The sequence below is a fragment of the Oryza sativa genome, chromosome 6, assembly GCF_034140825.1.
Source record: "Oryza sativa Japonica Group chromosome 6, ASM3414082v1".
NCBI classification, from domain to species: Eukaryota; Viridiplantae; Streptophyta; class Magnoliopsida; order Poales; family Poaceae; genus Oryza; species Oryza sativa.
The window spans coordinates 18350083-18372230 of NC_089040.1; the positions used below are offsets into that span (position 1 = coordinate 18350083).

The 22148-nt window shown below is 42.3% G+C and overlaps 2 protein-coding genes across 2 annotated transcripts; both read left to right on the plus strand.

Moving 5' to 3' along the window:
* Window positions 1–4433: 4433 nt before the first annotated feature.
* LOC4341106 (nucleolar complex-associated protein 3) lies at window positions 4434–11083 on the plus strand. The gene is made up of 12 exons (XM_015788747.3): window positions 4434–4882; window positions 5933–6126; window positions 6741–6949; window positions 7032–7134; window positions 7520–7683; window positions 7946–8084; window positions 8300–8470; window positions 8554–8690; window positions 8837–9151; window positions 9764–9903; window positions 10083–10180; window positions 10267–11083. Exons 1-12 carry the CDS (start codon window positions 4525–4527, stop codon window positions 10777–10779), a joined length of 2541 nt encoding a protein of 846 aa, XP_015644233.1. The 5' UTR covers window positions 4434–4524; the 3' UTR covers window positions 10780–11083.
* Window positions 11084–18298: 7215 nt separating this feature from the next.
* LOC107275483 (U-box domain-containing protein 20) lies at window positions 18299–18847 on the plus strand. Its single transcript, XM_015786845.1, has one exon. It carries the CDS (start codon window positions 18299–18301, stop codon window positions 18845–18847), a length of 549 nt encoding a protein of 182 aa, XP_015642331.1.
* The last annotated feature ends 3301 nt before the right edge of the window (window positions 18848–22148 follow it).

A 22148-nucleotide genomic window follows, 5' to 3' on the forward strand; every position in this document is an offset into this window, starting at 1 on the left:
TCAGTTCAGTATGAACTGATTAGACCAATTAAGTACAGACCAAAGAGCATCATCAGGTGCTGCAGCTCTAAAGGGGAAAAGCCAGGGAGGACTACTACCAAGTGCTGGGAGTGACGGTTAATTCAACGCCTCAGGAGATCAAGGAGGCTTACAGGAAGCTCCAGAAACGACACCATATCCTGATATTGCTGGCTACAAGGTGTGTCGTCCATCCGCATCCGCATCTACTTCGATTTTGGTGTTGCTAGCTACAGGGTTCAGTTTTTAGTTTCTTGGAAGCCCGGATAGAAATGTTATACCTTTATCGATATCAAGCTTATTTTGTTCTTTCTTGTGGAGTTTAAACGTGAAATTCGCACTTGAATTTTCAGGGTCATGCATGACTACACCCTACTGCTGAATGAGGCATACAAGGTATTGATGAGGAATTAATAGTTCAAGGAACGGTGATGCTAGTGGCAGAGGCTTTGGGAGAGGTTTCACTGGAAAAGGGTACAGTTGTTTGTAATGGGCCTGTGAGAAGCCATGCACTCTTTGAGGACGAGAACAAATACATAGGTACGTAGCATCAACATTTCTGATCATATATGAAGGTCTCCCGGTACATGCCATCTTATAAGGTGGACCTTTATGATTTTCTAAAGAATTAATTTTTGAATGGGCTAAGACCCAACCATTAATTCCAACACTAATTAGTGCAGAAGATACAGGTACCAATAGTTGTTCGAGTTTCTAACGAAGCATACACTGTCATTCAAACTGTTTGAGGCACTATTTATCAGGGTACCAATGTACTAAAATTATTTAAATTTTTGAACAAAATTTGAACAAAATATTGCCAAATTTACAAAAAAAATTGAAAAAAATAAAAATTTCGGATGTAATAATATCATATCGGGGTCTGATAGAACCAAAATGTCGTAAATTTCATCCCGGAATTTTGAACCCTGCTATTTATTAGTTCCATATCCATTGCTCCATTGGAGATTTTTTATACCAATATTTTTTTATCTAAACACATGCATTCATCTAATTCGAGATGTATGCATGCAAATCCAGCATTTAAATTTGTAGGCATATTCTTACATGTGTACTGATTGTTCCATCACATCAAACTGTTCGTCCAACAAACTACTAAATCCCTGGTGAATTGTCCTTTCTTGCTCATCTCTCTACTAATGCAGCAAACAATTTTGCTTGAGTTCAGATGGTGTTTTTTTTTATTTTGGAAATTGGAACTGTATCGGACATTTAGTTAAATAGACAACCTAGTTATTTTGTTGGGCATCAGGCCATCAGCTCAACCAGATTGACATGGTCACTTGTGCATGTTGCTTAGAAACAGAATTTATTAAGGGAGCCGCATGTGTTTACATGACAAAATTTTGGTTAGTTCTCCTCCATAATCTGCTCCCCTTTTTCTCGTTCCGATCGATCGATTTGATAGATATCAAGATCGAGCAGCACAAGCAAATTGAGATGATGCTAGGGTGGCGGCAGCGCAGCATATATAGTGGCAGCGCGACGTGCGGTGCGTGGGCGGTAGCAGGTCGAGACTCCACTCAAGTGTGGATTGGCGGCCGTAACAACTAACAAACCATGCTGATTTCGCAGGCCTCAATCTAGAGATAAGTTTTACTCTCTCCATTTTTGTTCAGAGACCAGATGATACCGACGCGCATTAGCAGGGGGAAGGAGGTCGCAGGTCCATCCGCATGAGCAGGCGGCATGCGGGGCTAGCTGATATTTTTTTCATCTAAACACACGTATCCCTCTAATTCTAGATGTGCGCACGCAAATCCAACATTTAAATTTGTAGGCATATACTCACGTGTGTACTGATTGTTCCATTAGTCCAATAAACTACTAATGCATTGGTGAATTGTCCTTAGTTGCTCGTCTATCTACTAATCCAGCAAACATTTTTGCTTGAGTTCAGATGTTGCTTTATATTTTGGAAATTGGAACTGTATCGGACATTTAGTTAAATAGAAAACCTAGTTATTTTGTTGGGCATCAGGTCATCATCTCAACCTGATTGACATGGTCACATGTGCATGTTGCTTAGAAACAGAATTCCCAATCTTAGGTGCTCATGTCTAGAATTAGGGAGCCGCATGTGTTTAGATGAAAAAATTTCGGTTAGTTCTCCTCCATAATCTGCTCCCCTTTTTCTTGTTCCGATTGATCAATCTGATAGATATCGAGATCGAGCAGCACAAGCAAGTCGAGATGGTGTAAAGGTGGCGGCAGCAGCATATATAGTGCCAGCGCGGCGTGCGGTGCGTGGGCAGTAATAGGTCGAGACTACACTCGGGTGTGGATTGGCGGCTGTAACAACTAAAAAACCATGCCGATTTTGCAGGCCTCGATCTAGATATAAGTTTTATTCCCTCCATTTTTGTTCAGAGACCAGATACCCACGCACATTAGCAGGGCGGAGGAGGTCACGGCTGCATCCGCATGAGCAGGCGGCATGGGCGGCATGCGGGGCTAGCCGATATTTTTTCATCTAAACACATGCATCCCTCTAATTCTAGATGTGAGCACGTAAATCCAGCATTTAAATCTGTAGGAATATGCTAATGTGTGTATTGATTGTTCCATCAAACTGTTAGTCCAACAAACCACTAATGAACCGGTTAATTGTCCTTTGTTGCTCATCTATCTACTAATCTAGCAAACAATTTTGCTTGAGTTCAGATGTTGCCTTTTATTTTGGAAATTGGAAGTGTATCATACGTTAGTTAAATAGACAACCTAGTTATTTTGTTGGGCATCTGGCCATCAGCTCAACTTGATTGACATGGTAACATGTGCATGTTACTTAGAAACAGAATTCCCAACCTTAGGTGCTCACAACCGGAGTTAGGGAGCCGCATATGTTTAGATGAAAAAATTTTGTCCTAAGTTCTCCTTCATAATCTGCTCCTCTTTTTTCTTGTTTCGCTCGATCAATCTGATAGATATCGAGATCGAGCAGCACTAGGAAGTTGAGATGGTGCTAAAGTGGCGGCGGCACATCGTGTATAGTGGAAGCACGGCGTGCGGTGCGTGGCCGGTAGCAGGTCGAGACTCCACTTAAGTGTGGATTGGCGGCTGTAACAACTAACAAATCATGCCGATTTCGCATGCCTCGATCTGGAGGTAAGTTTTACTCCCTCCCATGTGCATTAGCAGGGCGGAGGAGGTCGCGGCTCCATCCGCACGAGCAGGCGGCTCGGGCAGCATGCGGGGCTAGACGATATTTTTTTCATCTAAACACATGCATCCCTTTAATTCTAGATGTGAGCACGTAAATCCAGTATTTAAAATTGTAGACATATGCTCACGTGTGTACTGATTGTTCCATCGAACTTTAGTCCAACAAACCACTAATGCACCGGTAAATTATCTTTTGTTGCTCATCTATCTACTAATGATGTTGCTTTTTATTTTGGAAATTGGAAGTGTATCAGACGTAGACGTTAGTTAAATAGACAACCTAGTTATTTTGTTGGGCATCTGGCCATCAGCTCAACCTGATTGATATGGTCACATATGCATGTTGCTTAGAAACAGAATTCCCAACCTTAGGTGCTCACATCTAGAATTAGGGAGCCACATGTGTTTAGATGAAAAAAAATTCGGCCTACGATTTCCTCCATAATTTGTTCCCCTTTTTCTCGTTCCGATCGATCGATCTGATACATATCGAGATCGAGCAGCACAAGCATGTCGAGATGGTACTAGGGTGGCGGCAGCGCAACATATATAATGGCAGTGTGGCGTGCGGTGCGTGGGTGGTACTAGGTCGAGACTCCACTCGGGTGTGGATTGGCGGCTGTAACAACTAACAAACCATGCCGATTTCGCAGGCGTCGATCTAGAGATAAGTTTTACTCCCTCCGTTTTTGTTCAGAGACCAGATACCCACGCGCATTAGCAGGGGGAAGGAGGTCGCAGGTTTATCTGCATGAGTAGGTGGCATGGGCGGCATGCGGGGCTAAGCTGATATTTTTTTCATCTAAACACATGCATACCTCTAATTCTAATTCTGGATGTGCGCACGTAAATCCAACTCCATCGAACTGTTAGTCCAACAACTACTAATGTATCCGTGAATTGTTCTTAGGTGCTCGTCTATCTACTAATCCAACAAATAATTTTGCTTGAGTTCATATGTTGCTTTATATTTTGGAAATTGGAACTGTGTTGGACATTTAGTTAGAAAGACAACCTATAGTTATTTTGTTAAAATGAACTTTTTTCCATAAAAAATTCCTGGGTCGGCGCAATCCAGCGAGGCCGCCCCTACGGCCCACTCGTCAGCGGCAGCCCACCCGACTGGGCCGGTCATCGGCGCCAAAAAGGCCTCCTCCACGCTGGCCCCGCAGGCTGCCGTGCCATCCTCCTCCTCATTTCCTCTCTCACCTCTCCGCGCGCCGCCTCTCGCCGCCGCGGACGAAACCCTAGCTAAAACCCTCCTCTCCCTCTCCCTCTCCCTCTCACCGAGCCGCGCGGCCTCGCCAAGGACCGGCAGCGATGGGGAAGAGCAGCAGCAAGAAGAAGAAGGACAAGGTGATCCTGCCCCCGCAGCTGCCGCCGGAGGTGGACGACGACGACGTGGTGGTCTCTGACGAGGACGTCGAGTTCTTCAGGGGCAACGAGGGCCACGCCCGCGCGCTCGCCACGCTCGACAGGAAGTCCATCGACAGCTACGTCACCAGGGTCGCCCACCACGACGAGGACGAGGTCGAGCGCCTCTACGAGGAGCGCGAGCGCAGGAGGAAGGCGGTCGAGGCCCTCAGGCCCAAGAACCACGACGACGACGACTTCGAGGTCGACCGCGTCGACGCCCTCCCCGTCAAGACCCTGCAAGGGGAGCTGGTCTACAACAACGGTACTATACTTTTATTTTAATCTTATTTGTTGTTCTGCTGCCGCGACACACTACTAAATCGATTCAATTCTCACTATAATTCAAGTCCTTATTCGAATGCAAGAATTCAATTCTCACTCTAATTCATAGTCCTTATGCAATGTAAGAATTGCACATCTCTTCCTATAGATACATACTCCCTCCATCCCAAAATAAACAATCGATGTAACACATCCTAGTACTACGAATTTGGACAGGGCATCCTGTACTAGGTTTGTTTATTTTGGGACGGATTGAGTAATTGGGTAGGACATTTCGATATTATTGAATAGTAAAAGGGTGTGGCAAACTCGTTACTTCCAAATCCACTACTCTCGTTGTCACAGTTGCAGTACTGAGGAGAAAATGTTGAACTGCAAAGCGAAATTTGTCTATGCATTGCCAATGCCTAATCACAAATGTTTGTATTTGGAATGGTCCCCTGGGAATGTAAATGATTGGAATAAACTATACAAGTGGAAGAAAGACTGACCGATCTAGCTATAAAAACTAGTTGACATGTCCAAGGGTACTGAACAAATTCACTCGGTACATTGAGCCTAGGTCTTTCGGCCTTTTCATTCGCAAATCATGCAGTCCTGTGTACCAGGTTGAATGAATTGGACATTGGATTTCAGCTGGCAAGTACATAGAATCCACCATTCTTTTTCTATGAAAGAGCTAAATTTTGGCGCTTATGCTGTTATGCATGTATGGTCATGTATCCATTGTTTTAAAGGACTAACGCATACTAGTTTGTATGGAACTGGCTATAATGATCTTTGCTTCCTTAAATAAATTAGATGTTCAGTGTAACTGAAAGATCACGGCAAGACCTTCTCCAAATAGTGAGAGAAAAGGCACAAATATTGTTCTGTGGATATTAATTTTGATTAAGCACAGAAGAAGCTATATGCATCAGTTTCTATGTGTTACTGAATGATGCCTTTTGAAGCTTAAAGATGCCTTTGTCATATGCCTATGCTACTTGGTGCTATTCTACTTAGTTAACATATTTGTATTGCCGTGCAGCCAAGAAAGCGAGATTTGATGACAGTTCTAATAATGTTGAATCTAAATCTGAAGACAAAGTAGGAAATTCCAAACAAACTATTCAAAAGGGAGAACGGAAGGAAAAATCCAAAAGCAAAAAGGGAGATGGTAAATTGCAAAATGTGCAAGCTCAAACTGAAGCTTCAAATGGAAAATTACAATCAAAAGTGCTGGTATTACCTTGTTCTTTTTTTGCATCACAGAGATTCATTTTTCAACAAGCCTTTTGCTTATGATACATAATTTTAATGCCTGTTAGGAAGACAAGCTGTCTCGACCTCCTTGCTTTGGTTGTTGGAAAAACCATATGCTATGTACTATATATATGCCTTCTTCATAACGGTAGCACAAAAAATATATGATTTGGCCTTGCTTGATTGCAACTTTGTCAGTATGGAAGTATCCTATGCATCATTGTTGATCAACATACATCCACATATATAATTTGACTGTCATACCTGTATTAGTTTAGTGCTCTCTGGCTTATTCGTTGTTGACATGAAACGCTAAGATTTTTCGAGAAAACGCTAGGTCAGATGGTACGGAACTGTGAACATCACAGTATGTATATGAGTTCTGGGTATTAAACTATTAATCATACAGCCTATAGAATGCAGTGCAAGAATAACCATGGAGAAAAAAGCATGTTTGTAAAATGTTGGGTCAATATTAAAACAAATGATGGGCCCACAATTTCAACCCTTCAAGATCTTAAAATCACCATGTTGCTATTTGTTAGTTAATGCTTTTTTTTTCACATATGTCTTGTACTTGCTCCGATTGACAGGAGGAGGTGAAGGAGGAACTTTCAGCTGAGGAATTATTTGAGAAAAAGAAGGCCCAGCTGGCTGAAATAGGGATGTCTATGCTTGAAGATCCTGAATCACATATTAGATCTCTAAATGATATGTTAAACATATGCAATGACAAAGACCAGAAGGTTGTTAAACTTAGTCTGATGTCCTTGCTTGCTGTGTTCAGGGACATTATTCCTAGGTATGTGATGGTTGATTTTCATTTTGTATTTTGATTACATATTAAGGTGTCTTTCTCATGCCTCATTCTCTGTTTGCTGCAGTTACCGCATTAGGCAGTTGACAGAAAAAGAGCTTACGGTAGAGGTTTCAAAAGATGTAAAAAAGATGAGATATTATGAATACACACTTCTTCGCTCCTACAAGGTTTCATTCCACCTCCTTGCTTTTTAATTAGTGACAGACATTATCCTTTATTCTGTAATTCTCTCATATGAATTATGTTTGAATGGTTCCATCATTTATTTTGTTGTTTGAAATTGATTTGCATGGGGATGAATATGGTACAAAAACATTGAGCTACAAAAATTCTCAACCTTTGCCTGTTCCCCATATTTTTTGTTTGCCTCCCAACTCCCCATGTAAGAGGATTATTGTCTTGTTGAAAAGGTACACATAATGTGTATAACGTGCATATATCATGCCATGCACTATAGCCGAATGCAGTTACATTTTCCTTGCATTCGGAAGTTAGTTTCAGAAGTTATATTTCTTGGGTTTGATTTTCCTTTGCTCTTCTATGCTTTTTCAGGCATACCTGCAAAAGTTAATCTCCTTGGAGAAGCAACCAAATTTTTCCGCTCTGGCTGTTCGTTGCATGTGTACTTTACTAGATACTGCTCCACATTTCAACTTCCGTGAAAGTATACTTGCCAGCGTGGCAAGAAATTTAAGTTCTCCAGATGATGCAGTGAGGTTGACTACGTAACCTGTATTAATTTATATCAAAATCATTGTTTCCTGTTAGATGTTGATTTAGCTGTGCAACTGATTTCCTTGAATAATGTCTTGTGTAGTTTGATTTGTGGATCATCTGTTTTTTATTTATTTAATTTTTGATCATCTGATGGTCTAAATTGTCTACTTAAAATGATGGGAAACACTGGGTTACCTTTTTAGCCAACTGTTCCATTTAATGTTGTCCTCACATTCTTGCATTTCCCCCAATTCTTTGTAGGAAAATGTGTTGTGAAACGATAAGGTCTCTATTTGTAGATGAAGGAAAGCATCGTGGTGAGGCAACTGTTGAAGCTGTGAGATTGATTGCTGATCATGTGAAGCTAAACGATTGCCAGCTTCATCCTGATAGCATTGAGGTATGTGCCAATATTTGTATTTATTACATGTGATATGTGGTTATTATTTGTCTTGTCGCATCTTCACCATGCAATTAATATGTTAATGGACTTACTTCACCAGCTTGGGCCCTATGGGCAGCAGCTCATTCCTAGCTGCTGACCACTGCCCCATTTCATCCAACATAGCTGAAAATCAACTCCATGTGCTAATCGTGGCCACTTTTTTCTGTAAGGTCTTCCTATCTTTGAGATTTGATGATGATCTTGGAAAAGATGACACAGAGGAAGAAAAGGGAAAACCAAAGAAGAACAAACGACGACAAAACCAGGAAGTCCCAAAGCAATTGCCAGTGAGTGATAATAAGAAAGCCAAACAGGAATTGATCTCAAAGGCTAGAGAAGAGGTAACATTTGTTGCATAATTTGATAGGTATAGCTCAAACTGTATAAGAAATTCACTTATTTATTATTATTACTATTTTTGCAGGTTGATGCTGAACTTAGATCTGTTTCCTTTACTCTTGATCCAAAGGAAAGGAGAAGGATACAGAAAGAAGCACTCTCTGCTCTTTTTGAGACTTACTTTCGGATTTTGAAGCATAGCATGAGTATTTCAAATTCCAGGTATGTGCACTTTAATGTTGTCACACTAGTTTTTGCCATAACAATTTCATTACTGGCATTGTACCATTCGAGTTTATCCAATATGATAAACTTTCACTTACTTTGGAATAAAGTTACTATGCTGACAGTCATTATATCATCATCAGGGGCAAGGTCATTAATGTCTCCCCAGATGGCTCACACCCACTACTTGCTCCATGTTTGGAGGGTTTAGGAAAATTCTCACACTTAATTGATTTGGATTTCATGGGTGAACTTGTCGCGTGCCTCAAGAAGCTTTCTGGGTATACCGACCATCACTCTGGCACAGTACATGACAATACACTGTCTGTATCAGAACGTCTGCAGTGCTGCATAGTTGCATTTAAAGTCTGGAGGAGCAACCTTGAAGCTCTGAATGTAGACCTGCAAGACTTCTTTGTGCAGCTTTTTAACCTCATTCTGGAGTATCGGCCTGACAGGTTTGAATTCTATTTATTTTGGTGCTGGTGATGGGGAAGAAATATATATACTCTTGTCCTTTCTAAAACACAGATTCATGGATAGGTAGCATCATAGCAAATTTTTCTTCCGTTATTTTTTGCTTACATTACTTATTGTTGGTCAGTGTTTCACCATTGAAATGCTTATTATTACTCATAAATAACTACTCCCTCCGTTTCACAATGTAAGTCATTCTAGCATTTCCCACATTCATATTGATGTTCAATGCTAGAATGACTTACATTGTGAAACGGAGGAAGTAGTTATGTACAGCTATACCACATAACCATGCTGATTACTGACAATGCATTTTATCATGTACTCCAATGCCGATTATAATGTATAATAGAAGAACATTATACAGTCTTGCATATGGTAAGCACCATTTTATTAATGTGGAGGCAGCAGTGACCAACATGTTTAATTCATGGCTTATGGCGGTCCACTTTGTGTCTTCCATCAACAATACACTTTCAGAATGTTTTCGTGTTGTCATTTTTTGGTAAATCGAATGGTGGTTATGTCTAAGATAGCTGTTGCAAAGTTTTCAAGTAACTTAAGAACACAACCTGATTTCTGTCTCTATCCAGAGATCGTGGTGAGGTATTAGCTGATGCTCTGAAGACACTTCTCTGGGAAGGCAAACAGCAGGATATGATAAGAGCAGCTGCTTTCATTAAACGCCTAGCAACCTTTGCTTTGTCCTTTGGTTCTGCAGAAGCCATGGCAGGTTTGTGTTTGTTTTGCCTTGCACTTTCCCAGTCTTTCTACCTTGATTGTAGTCCAAATATTAGATCCATTGGGGTACGTTTGTTTTTCCTTCCTGGACAGTACATAATATGTATTAAGTACAAACATCTGTTTCATTTCCTTTGACATAATTGCTGACATATTTGAACAATATTTCAGCATTAATCACACTGAAGCATCTTCTTCAAAAGAATAGCAAGTGCAGAAACATGTTGGAAAATGATTCTGGTGGTGGCTCCCTGTCTTGCTTAGTTGCGGTATTTGTCTACCCTTGTGTTGTGCAATTCATCAACATCAATTACAGCTTGTGTTTACCTAATAATGCTACCTTTCATTTGTGCAGAAATATGACCCAGAAGCTAAAGATCCTTATCTGAGTGGGGCACTTGCCTCAGTCCTATGGGAGCTTAGCCTTCTGCAGAAGCATTACGATTCCTCTGTTTCCTCAATGGCCTCAAATATCTTGAGCATGGCCAATTTGAATCCTACACAGAATCCTGTTCCAATTTCAAATGCAAGCCCTCTAGAAGCATATAGAGACTTGTCAATGGAACGGAAATTGTCTAAACCAGCGAATAAATTGTTGCCACTAAACTGCAGAAAGAAGAGGCGTGGTAAGGAGTTTGTTGCCCTAAGCCCTGCAGCGCTCGAGGGATCAGATTGCGTTGCGGGTGGAGATGAACTCAAAGAGAAGTTAAAAAATCATTTTGCGGTACTAAGAGGTATCTCAGAGAATGAGAGATTGAGAGCTGAGCTGAACCACACGTTGTCATCCATCAACTTGTACAAGGAATACAAGAAGCAGAAGAAAAGCAGGAAATCAAAGGCTGTTAAGAAAAAGGTTTCAAGGGCTTAAGTTGTGCTGCGTTTGGGGGAAATTTTTGCACACCAGGGACCAAAGGTGTGCAGAATGAACAATTTTGCCATACCCACTTTGTAGCTTATCGTAGCTTTTGGGTGTAACACATTTGCAGTTCCAAGCATTTCTTTTTAAGCTCGTTCTATTTCCTGACATGTCCTTTTATTCTTGTTGCCTGGACCTAACCAGGCTAACAAGTTTGCTGCCGCTGTACAAGATATAACAGTGGCATGCTTGTGTTATCTATATATATTGTTATGCATGAACAATGCCATCCCCTATGCAAAACTACAGATTGGTAGTCGCAAGGTGTAGGGTGCTCGCGCAGAAAGGGGGAAAAATAGTAGGTTTTACTGTCCACTAGCAAAATATCCATGTTTTGCTATGTTAAAGTACACATTTATTTGAATATATGTTTTTCATATTTAAACATATATTAGACTATTGCATAATGGAGGACATACTGGGAACTAATTTATAAAACATGCGAATGCAGGTAGCATAACTATCACTGTTATCTTTTATTGAGGTATATAGATTTGTATCATTATTCACCTAACATCTCAATTGACATATATTTATAATTAGGGACGCAAACGACTCGGAAACGGATTAAGCAAACACCTAACCACACTAAGGCTGTGTTTCTATAGTTCTACTCCCTTCGTCCAAAAAAGTTTAATGAACATAGATAAGAGTATGTCCAGATTCGTTGTACTAGAAAACTTTATCTAATACTAGGTTGAGTATTTTTGGGACGGAGGGAGTATTTTTGGGACGGAGGGAGTAGTTCTGTTGAGGACATCCCAGTTATGACTATACCAAGTTCAACTACTGCTACACGTGATCAAGTAATGGAAGGACTGATTAGATGCATCTATAGATGAGAATGTTATACTACCTAAACGTTCTACTTTGGTTGTGCTTATGAATATGCAACAAGAGGAAGCTGAATCGGACGGTGAAAAAGGACCAGTAAAAACGGACCAGTTCAGCTTCAAAACGGACTAGTTCAAGAAATCGTCATAACTTTTGATTCTCAAAAGCTATGAAGGTGAATGAGCACTTTCTGGAAAGCTTATTGAGTCTATTTTCACACCCAACAAACCGCTCGTCCATTGGATTTCCCACTAAAGAGTTATGGCCATATTAGTGGACACTGCTTTGAAGGCCAACAGTTTGCCAAGACTTCCAACTTTCCATGCAAAACTGTATCAATCTACAATATTTCGCAGTGCATTATGCACATGGTGTGAAATCTTATTAAGTTAGCTTTCCAACGCAACCTACCCCATGTCATTTGGACTTCCCAATAAGGAGTAATGACATTTTTACTGAAGGCTGCTCACTATCCAAACAGACGCGCGAGTATTCTCGGGAATTCGCTTGTTGAGACCTTTGGGCTAGCCTATGTCCTTCAAACTTTCAGGACGTTTCATACCTATCTAGGAGGGTTGTTCCTAGTAGAAATATCTCCTATGTGCTTCCAGAAAACAGCTTTTGATGATTTGATAACCTGAATGGTTTTTGCAGCCGAGCTGCTTGAGTATCTTACACCCCTTTGTTCTTGCGAGTTCTTCTTGGACTTGTGAGGAAGATCTCTTTGAGGTCCCCTAGTTCGTGCTCTACGGCTTCCAGTTCAGCTGCACCGTATTGTGAGGATTAGTACCGGATTGTGGTTTTGCGGTCGTTCGGAGATCGAGTCGAAGTCCTCACGGTTTCGGTGTCTCTCTCCCCGTCGCTTGGTCGCATCCAACCTTGGCAGGTATAAAGCTAGTTACCCACTGTTTCTACAGCAAGTTATCATTGGTTTCTACCTACTGTCGTGAAGATCGGGCCACCCTTCGCTAGTGTGTTCGAATCAAGTTCCCAGCTCCATCTGCCTCATTTTCCATGTGCACGCTTCCCAAACTGCTAAACGGTGTGTTTTTTTTGCAAAAAAGTTTATATACGAAAGTTGCTTAAGAAAATCATATTGATCTATTTTTGAAAAAGAAATTAGCTAATACTTAATTAATCACGCGCTAATGGACCGTTCCGTTTTCCATGCGCACTGTTCTGAATGGGAACCTCCAGTAACGAACAAAGCCACAATTCAAAACATAATTCTACACTTTCAAAACATATCAAAAGGATCACTGATTTTCTTTTTCTTTTTTCAGCACCTTTCTGTCTTACTTTTTTCAACGGGAACCGACTACTGACCTGATTAGGGACTAAAATATAAATGTGAATATTACAGGTACTCAAATGAAAATGCAGATACAAATTAAAATATCTCAAAAATGGAAAACTCGCATTCTGCATATTTCGTTTCTGCTAAAATATATCAAATTTGTAACTTAACAATTGGGAGGGGCTACATATGTGTCGACAGATTTTCAACGTAAAATCACCCAAATATTTGCACCGTTAGATTAAGTAGTAAAACAACATATGAATAAGTTCATCTGAGGTCCCTTAATTTGTTACGAATCTGATTTTCGTCCTTCAACCAGAAAACCAGATACAATGGGTCCCTCAATTGTCAAAACCAGTGCAGATGAGGTCTCTCAGCGGTTTGGACGGCGGTTTTGGCTGACGTGGCGCCTACGTGGTTAATTTGACTCAGTCTTCATTTGACGTGGCATTGACGTGACGCTTACGTGGCAATTTGATCCGGGAAAAAATAATAAACCCCATGGAACCCACATGTCAGTTTCACACACAAATTAATAAAAAATGATGGGGCCCCACATGTCATTCTCACCCATCCTCTTCTTCCTCCCCTCTCCCCCATCTCCCCTCTCTTCCTTTCTCTCCCCTCTCCTCTCTCCAGGCACGCCGAGAGGGAGAAGGGTGGCGGCTGCCGGTCGGCGGGGAGAAGGGCAGGGCACGACAACAATCGAGCGGGGAGGCCGGTCGGCGGGAGAAGCGCAGGGGGCGACAGCCATTGGGCGGAGAGGCGGTTGAGGAGTGGCGTGTGGTAGCTGATAACAGAGGAGCTGTGCGCCGCGACAGACGGGAGACGGGAGAGGAGGGAGCGGCGGCCGGAGCTCCGGGCCATCGTCGGACTGTGGGTCGTCGATCACGGCGCTGGCAGGGTGCCTGACGTACATCATGCTGGGGAGACGGGGAGCCCCGAGGCGAGGCCCGCCAAGGACTATTAGAGTATGTGGATAAGATCGTATTGTATCCGTTTTGTTAGGGTAGGATAGGATTAGTTTCTATTTCTTTCTCTCGGACCTTATTTGCGTGGTTTTGTAAGTTGGGGGATGCGTTGTACCTGGTTTTGCGCTCAAGGGACGAATCTTGAACTCGGTGACAAATTGAGGGACTCATGTGAACTTATTCCAACAACAGATGTATGCCACTCATATAGGTTTGCTGAGTTGTTTCGGCCTTTAATGGGCCTGCCTGTTGTAAGGGTCATGACGGAGCCCACGTCAATTCCTTAATGGGCCAATCAAAATTTTCATTTATTTGTCTATCTTTTTCATGGAACATTTGTGGGATGTCATTTTTTTTTTTACCGAAAAACTACCAGGGCTTTGCCTAGCAGTGTATTTTTATTAAAACAGAATATGTACAAAGTTACAGGAAGAAAAAAAGGAGCTTATAAAGAATTACAAAGTTTGTATCCAATAAAAACTATTTGTTTTAAAGGCTCCTTCATTCTACATATATGCCGAAGAAAGTTTGTGGGATGTCACTTAATCAGAAAAAGCATATATATGACTTCACCAAAAAAATATATTACATTATGAAGGAAAACAAACAAATTTCAAATATTTGCACTTAATAAAGATAGAAATTACAATCAAAGTTACAATTGAAACAAGTTGTAAATATTATTTTATATATTATATAGCACTGTAAATACTACATTAAAAATAAACCTAAAATCATATTCCGATAGGTACTGACAACTCTCGATTTGGTGGAAACTTGACACACACAATCCAGTTTCCAATAAACACGATTCGAACCTGCAACCACAGCACCATGTCTCCTTTTATCAACAGTGCGCGGTCCGATTGACCTCACTGACAAGGCTAATCCAAACATGTGAATTGAAGAACAGAACCAAAAACAAGGTAGATTACAACTCAATTACATATGAATGATTTAGCACTTGAATTTTGGGTTCCACAAACCGAACTAGTAGCGAAACTACATTAGATAAGATAATCTAAGCAAAACCTCACTCTGAACTATGACGACTACTGAATAAATATGATTAGGGATAGGGTTTAGCCCACGAAACAATTACAAAGCCCAAAGCCCAAATCAGACTCCGACTGGATAAGGTATATAGCTTGTTTTGTAGTTTCCTAACTCCTTGGAAAGAATTTTGATGTAGGACTAGAACCATATCAAAGTAGACTCCATAAGCTTTCCAACAAGTACTCATGGGCCCCGAGAGTCCTTCTGGATCAGTGGCTATATTTGTTTGAAGTTGATGCTGTTAGGAGGTCTGAACGAATACGAATCCAAAACGTACAGAACTTCATCTCTTGCCTTCTATGGATCAAAAATGATGTGGTAATGTTGGAGTAGACTTGGGGAAAGTCTTGCTTTGGTCCCCAATCAACTTCTTTGGTCATCCATATATTTTCCCTTTACCAAGGCAAGTATCTCTATAAATGAGAACACACAAAACTTATAGTGTAATAATATTTGTTCGAACGCTCGCCGGCTTTGCCCTTCCGACACTAGCCTCCCTGCCGCCACGGATCCATGATCGCCGCGTGCGTCGGGCGTGCAGTCCGTGGCGCTACCCCTCCTATCTCTCTGAACGCCTTCGGCCATGCCCGGCCTCGTCTTCCGGTCACGTTCCGCCATCACCGGTCTGATCGTGAGCGAGATCGTCGCCTCCGCAACGTCCTCGTTGTCGCCATCGATCTCATCGCCACTACTGACGATCTCCTGTCGATGCGCTATCACCACCTCATGTTTCCTCCTCCACATGTCTTCTTGATCCAATACTAAAACCTTCTGCTCTTGTACCACTTGTTATAAAAGTTAGTTAATACAGCGGAACGACGACTATCCTTCTTGATCGCTTAAGCCATTGATTACCCAAGACACGTCAAATAACGACACATGAACACACGATATTTGTTAACGAGGTTCAGCCGAATCCTACAACCCCGGGGCTCTGATTATGAGTGCTCCTCCGCAACCAATATAGCTCCTAGCCGCTACGAGACTATGGCTTCGCCGCCATCATCTCTATGCGTGTCTACGTTGCATTGTAGTCACTATGGTTACATTGTGGTGCCCCCCTCTCTATTTAAAAGAGATGCCGGGTTATAGAGTCTGACTCTAACTCCATCCCTACCAACTATTACAACTCCAAGTTCAATCGTAATCAAATAGGACTAGTATATTCGACACATATTCTAACATCAACTTGTCACAGGGTAAAAATGTTCATTCCTATAAATTTTATCCATCCAATTGAATAAAATAATGGTCATAATGTTTTTCAGCAAATTACGTACCACCAAACTAGAGTGTAGTCTTACAAAGATAGGTTTATATATACATTCCACGTCAAAAATTTTTGCCATTTTTTATTTACCGATCCCGAAAGAAGGATTTTGCTGCCCTGGTATATATGCGTCACAAAGCTGGCAACAAATTTTTAATCGCAGACATTGTTAGAATTATTAAAAAAGCATATATTGCATGCCGCTAATAATCAGAGGTGCATTATTGTGCTAAACTGATCAAACTTGATACTGATATCCATGATAGAGAAATCTGGTTCATTGGCGTCATCATTTTGCCATGATGAATTTAGTATGAATTGTTTATTCTTCTTAATTAATCTAGCTAGCTAGCTACTAAATGTTTGAGCCATACGTGTCTCGTCAACAACACTTACTAAACTGCTAAATGGTACATTTTTTGCAAAAAGTTTCTATATGAAAGTTGCTTTAAAAAATCAAATTAATCTATTTTTGAAAAAAAATAACTAATAATTAATTAATCACGCGTTAATGGATCGCTCCGTTTTCCGTATTTACTGTACCAGCTGGTAACCGGTTCTGGCGAACACACCCTAAATGTGTTTTGCTCTGGTGTTACCATCTTTGGAAGAATTCGATTTTGTTCCTCAGGGTATTTGTGGATCATGATGTCACCGTTCATCAGTTTTTTTTTTAAGATAATGGATTAAACCGGCCTCTACATCTAAACGGATGTACACAGCCAAATCACCACCGTTCATCAGTATCTAGCTCAGATAGCTCCAAGTTCGTATAAATTAATTAACCGGGAGAATCGACAATCGTAAGATGGTGGCGATGCACTGTCAGACCAATAATTCGTTCTTATATTTGACAACACTGTTAAATAAAAAATAGTATTAGCAAACAATGTGTAATGAATCCTAGTCGTACAAAATTGTAAAAATAATATTGAGTTTTATTAATAAAAAGTGGAAGTAGCATTTTGTCAACAATTGAAAATATCATATCGTGGACAAATTATTATTTCTAATTTGGTTTCACCTCTCTTGTTAATTAATCCCCGTTAAAGTCCAGAAGTGTTTAGTGTTTATATATTTAGGGACAATTTTAGTACTCCCTTCGTACTCATCAAGAAAGTCGTTTTATACAGCGACACGGTCTTCAAAATACAACTTTGACTTCTTGTTTCTACAAAAATATATATTGAAAAGTGACATATGTATACTTTTAAGAAAGTATTTTTAAGATAAATCTATTGATATAATTTTTACATTTTTAAACTTAACAACTTGAGGAGTATTATACAGGAAAAAGTACGAATTACCCCCCCGAACTATCGCGGTCGACCGAATTACCCCCCTGAACCACAAAATCGGACATTCTTCACCCCCAACTATGCAAACCGGATAAATTACCCCCCTCGACCAAATCGCGGTAGTTTTAGTCTATATAGCATACACGTGGCAGTCCAGTCAGCATTCTATTTATTAAAAAATGTGGGACCCACCTATCATATTCCTCTTCCATTCTTCCTCTCCTTCTCACTCTCTGTCTCACTCTTCCTCTCTGCGGCTGCGGGCGGGGAACACAGAGCGGCGGCAGCAGCGGCGGCGTGGGGTGACGCGGAAGTAGTGGCAGCAGGGGATAAGGAGGAGGCGGCGGCGGCTGCGGCCACGACGAGCAGCCGCCCCCTCGGCGTGGCTTCCCCCTCCCCCCCTCTCTCTCTCTCTCTCTCTGGCGCCGTCAGGAGAGCTGGCATAGCGGCACCGTCAGCGAACTGGTCGAGCCAGGCACAGAGATCTGACGCGGCCACGGCGGTCTCATCGCCGTGGTTGCCGGACGCGTCGGGCTACGGCGCCAGCGGCCCGACGACGCGCACGCACATGAAGCCCAGGTCGGCGAGACTCTCTGTCCCAACGCCCGACGGCGTGCCCGCACGCGCATGAGGGCTCTCTCTCTATCTCTCTCCCAACGCGCATGCGCATGAAGCCCAGGCCGGCATTGAGGCGTGGCTGCTCGCCGCCGGAGCGGGGAAGACGGCAGCGACGGCGTCGTCGATGTGCCCGGTTACCAAAGGTGACCTCCGCGTCGACGACCTCATCCCCAACCACGCCCTCCGCTGCATCATCCAGGCGTGGTGCGTCGCCAACCACTGCCGTGGCGTCGAGCGGATCCCCACGCCGCGGGTGCCTGTCACGCTGGCACAGGCGGGCGAGGTGTTGAGCTTGGGCGAGGTCGAGGCCGCCGCGCGGGCGGGCGACGCGGCGAGGTGCGGCGCGGCGGTGCGCGAGGTCGGCCGCCTCGCGCGGGAGTCCGATAGGGACCGGTGGTGCCTCGCGTCATCTGGCGCCGCCAGCGCACTCGCCGCGGCGGTCGCATCGTTCGCCGCAGTGAGTGACTCGTCAGCGTCGTCGGTCCTGCTCAACGACGTCCAGGCGTCGCTGGTGCTCGTCATGCCGCTCGACGAGAAGGCCATCATGGCCATCGGCTCATCGACCGCGTCGGTGGCGCTGCTCGCCAACGTCGCCAAGCACGACGACCTGCAGAGGAGGCTCCAGGCGGTGGTCATCATCAGGGAGATCGTTGTGTTGTCCTCGTGCTGCTAACGCAACGGCGGCGCCACCACCGCCATTGATATCAACGACAACCTCGACGGGATCATCGAGAGTGAGAGAGAGAGAAGAGAGAGAGGAAGAGTGAGAGAGAGGAAGAATGGAAGAGGAGTATGATAAGTGGGTCCCATACTTTTTAATAAATAGAATGTTGACTGGACTGCCACGTGTACGCCACGTAGACCAAAACCACCACGGATTTGGTCGAGGGGGGTAATTCGTCTGGTTTGCATAGTTGGGGGTGAAGAATGTCAGGTTTTGTGGTCTAGGGGAGGTAATTCGGTCGACCGCGATAGTTCAGGGGGTAATTCGTACTTTTTCCAGAAGTGTTTAGTGTTTATATATTTAGGGACAATTTTAGTATTCCCTCCGATGTACTCGTAAAGAAAATCATTTTGTACAGCGAATGATCTCCAAAACACAACTTTGACTTCTTGTTTCTATAAAAATATATATTGAAAAGTGTGTTGGCAACTTTTTGTGACAAGTCGATAAGCACGATCACAACACCTAAATGTCATACGGTGATATGAAGTTGCCAACCACCTCGATCTAGCCAAAAGGCCAAATCAAGATGGGTTTTGTAGAAAAATAGCTAAATGGGCTAGCGGAGCCGATTTGGAGATCAAAATCAGCCTCTAGGCCGATTTAGATCGATACGAGGATAACTACCCGTCTCGTGGGCAAAACGGAAGGTTTTCAGGACAAACCTACAAAGAGGTGTCGCACTCTCGCAGCAGCGGCGGACGGTTTACGACGCAAACCGACAAAGATGGACTAAACTAGGGTAAAATAGAAAACACGGTAAAAGAACGATTCAAGTAGATTGTATTCAGGGGTTTTACAATGAACTAGCCTTGTCCCTTAAATAGGGGTTGGTCTTGCCCTCTACAGGCCCTTCTCCGCGTCCAACTCGGGATAGAAACCAAAGGAAACACGAAACCTACCTTCCCGAGCAAGGAAATCTGAGACCCGACGAAAACAGACTTGAACTCGGACCCTGACAGTCTGACCGCCCACATACCTGCAGTCAGACCGGCCCTACTAGCCGGTCAGACCGCCCACACACCTGTGGTCTGACCGGCCATGTGAAGGAAACCCGTCACTTTCCAAACTTTGGCAATTTTCCCTTATTTCGTCCATAGGTGCCAAATTTGGGTGTAAACACATGCCCCCCTGCCTTTTTAGTGAACATACGTGAACGTAAAAGCATAGAACATGTTATCTCAGCGCGATAATCCAATTATTGGTCATAGGACTTCCTAAGCATCTTGCCAAATGCTCGGGAAGTATTTCTTCAAGTATTTCCCATTAATTGCTCTCTGGAAACACCGTCTTGAAGTGTCTTCATCTCCTTCAAATTCTTCAAACACTTGTCGATGACGTCTTCAAAATTGCTTCCCATCAAGGTCTTGTAATCTTCAACTGACAAGTCGTCTTGCTTGAAATACCGAAGAGAGCCAAGATTTACCTCAATTGGCAAAACGGCAATTTCAACAATGTTTTATTACTCGACTCGGCTTATCCATTAGCCTGAGCGTAGTAAGGAGAAGAACTCAACAACTTAATATCATAAGATTCGGCAAAACTTCTCACTTCCTTAGACATAAAAGAAGCTCCTTTAACGTCTGAGGAAAACCGAATCTATGAACAATATGCTTAAAAATAAAGTCAATTATCTCCGTACAAGTAATATTCTCGAGCGGCACGGCTTCGGCCCACTTAGTTAAGTAATCCATTGCAACTAGCACGGACCAATGCCCTTTTGATGACGAAGGATAAATTTGACCAATGAAATCCAAAGCCCAACCTCAGAACGGCTATAGTTTAATGATAGGATCCAACACAGCGGTAGGTGCTAATTGAACATTGCCGGTCCGTTAACAAGCTTCACTCCCTCTATAGCATTTGAAACAATCATCAATTATTTTCGGTCAATGAAACCCCACTCTCCTAAGCAACTAATTTATCTTACGGGCCGATTGATGAATCTCACAAATCCCTTCATGCACTACTCTCCTAGCAACTTTAGATATCTAAGTAATACTCCATCTATTTTTCGGCGATATAATATTTGAGCGCTTGCCGCCGAATCTTCCGATCAATCTTAAGTGTAGTATCTTTCAAATATCTAATCAAAGGAATTCTCCAAGCTATTTCTAACTCATGGGCACAAATATCCGAATTCACAATTAATTCGGCATTTTAATCAATTGTAACGTGCACCCAACTCTCTGCCCGGGATCGGTCAGACCGGCCATGCAATGCCGGTCAGACCGCCCTGTCTACCTGGTCAGACCGGCCAAGCAGAGCCGGTCAGACCACAAGTCCACCACTGGTCAGACCGGCCGTGCAATGCCGGTCAGACCGCCCCTGGTCTGTGACTTCGCCAATTTCGTCCAAACATTTGAAGTTAAACATCGGCCTTTAGTATATAATTTTTCCTTCACATTAATTATAGCCAGATGCTTGGTGTATCAAATTATTGGACCAAAATTCCTTCTCTAGACATATAAATAATTATAATATCCAACTAACATGTTTAGATGAATACTAATTCAAGTGGCTTTTGAAACAATAATCATCATGGCATTAAAACACTTAGCCAATTGAAGTATGATCAATAATGAATCACCAAAGTCATATGTGTCACATACATAGATTCCAATAAACTACAAATGTAAGTAATCGGCTTGAGCATGTATGCAAAATATTAACAATGCCAATGTTCCTAAATAAAACAACTCTAGAACAAATCATCACATTGACCATTGACATTAGCCGAATTACTAATAAGAAAAATTTTCATGACGCGATAAACATGAAATCTATATATTATATGGTGATCCATAAAAACATGTATGATTTGGCTTTTAAGAAATATTAAAGACTCATGAGCCAAATCATACTTCAAATAAAATATATGCCAACTTACCAATTCCACTACTTAGAACTGGCATTTGCAACATGTATGTATAATATCAATTTGATAAGCAAAAACACACATGTGCTAGATAGCAAGCAATGTTCTTAACATGGCATAGGCATATAACAGTAAACACAATAAACTCATACCTTGCCTTAGCATCCAACGAACGGCGGCTCAAAGATCTGATGTCGTATCCATCGCTGTTCATCTCTCTTGATTCCTTTATGAGCATATTAATGTCTTGCCCCCCAAGCAAAATCGGCTTTCTAGATTGCATGATTTCGAAGGCAAGATGGATACCGCACTAATCCCCATAGCATCATGTGGAGGAGACTTATCTCTAATGACCGATGATTCTTCTCTCAT

Coding starts and splice junctions, on each gene's coding strand:
- LOC4341106 (XM_015788747.3), top strand. CDS start 4,525: ATGGGGAAGAGCAGCAGCAAGAAGAAGAAGGACAAGGTGATCCTGCCC. Junction 7,135..7,519: donor CACTTCTTCGCTCCTACAAG/GTTTCATTCCAC, acceptor ATGCTTTTTCAG/GCATACCTGCAAAAGTTAAT. Junction 9,904..10,082: donor TTCTGCAGAAGCCATGGCAG/GTTTGTGTTTGT, acceptor ACAATATTTCAG/CATTAATCACACTGAAGCAT.
- LOC107275483 (XM_015786845.1), top strand. CDS start 18,299: ATGTGCCCGGTTACCAAAGGTGACCTCCGCGTCGACGACCTCATCCCC.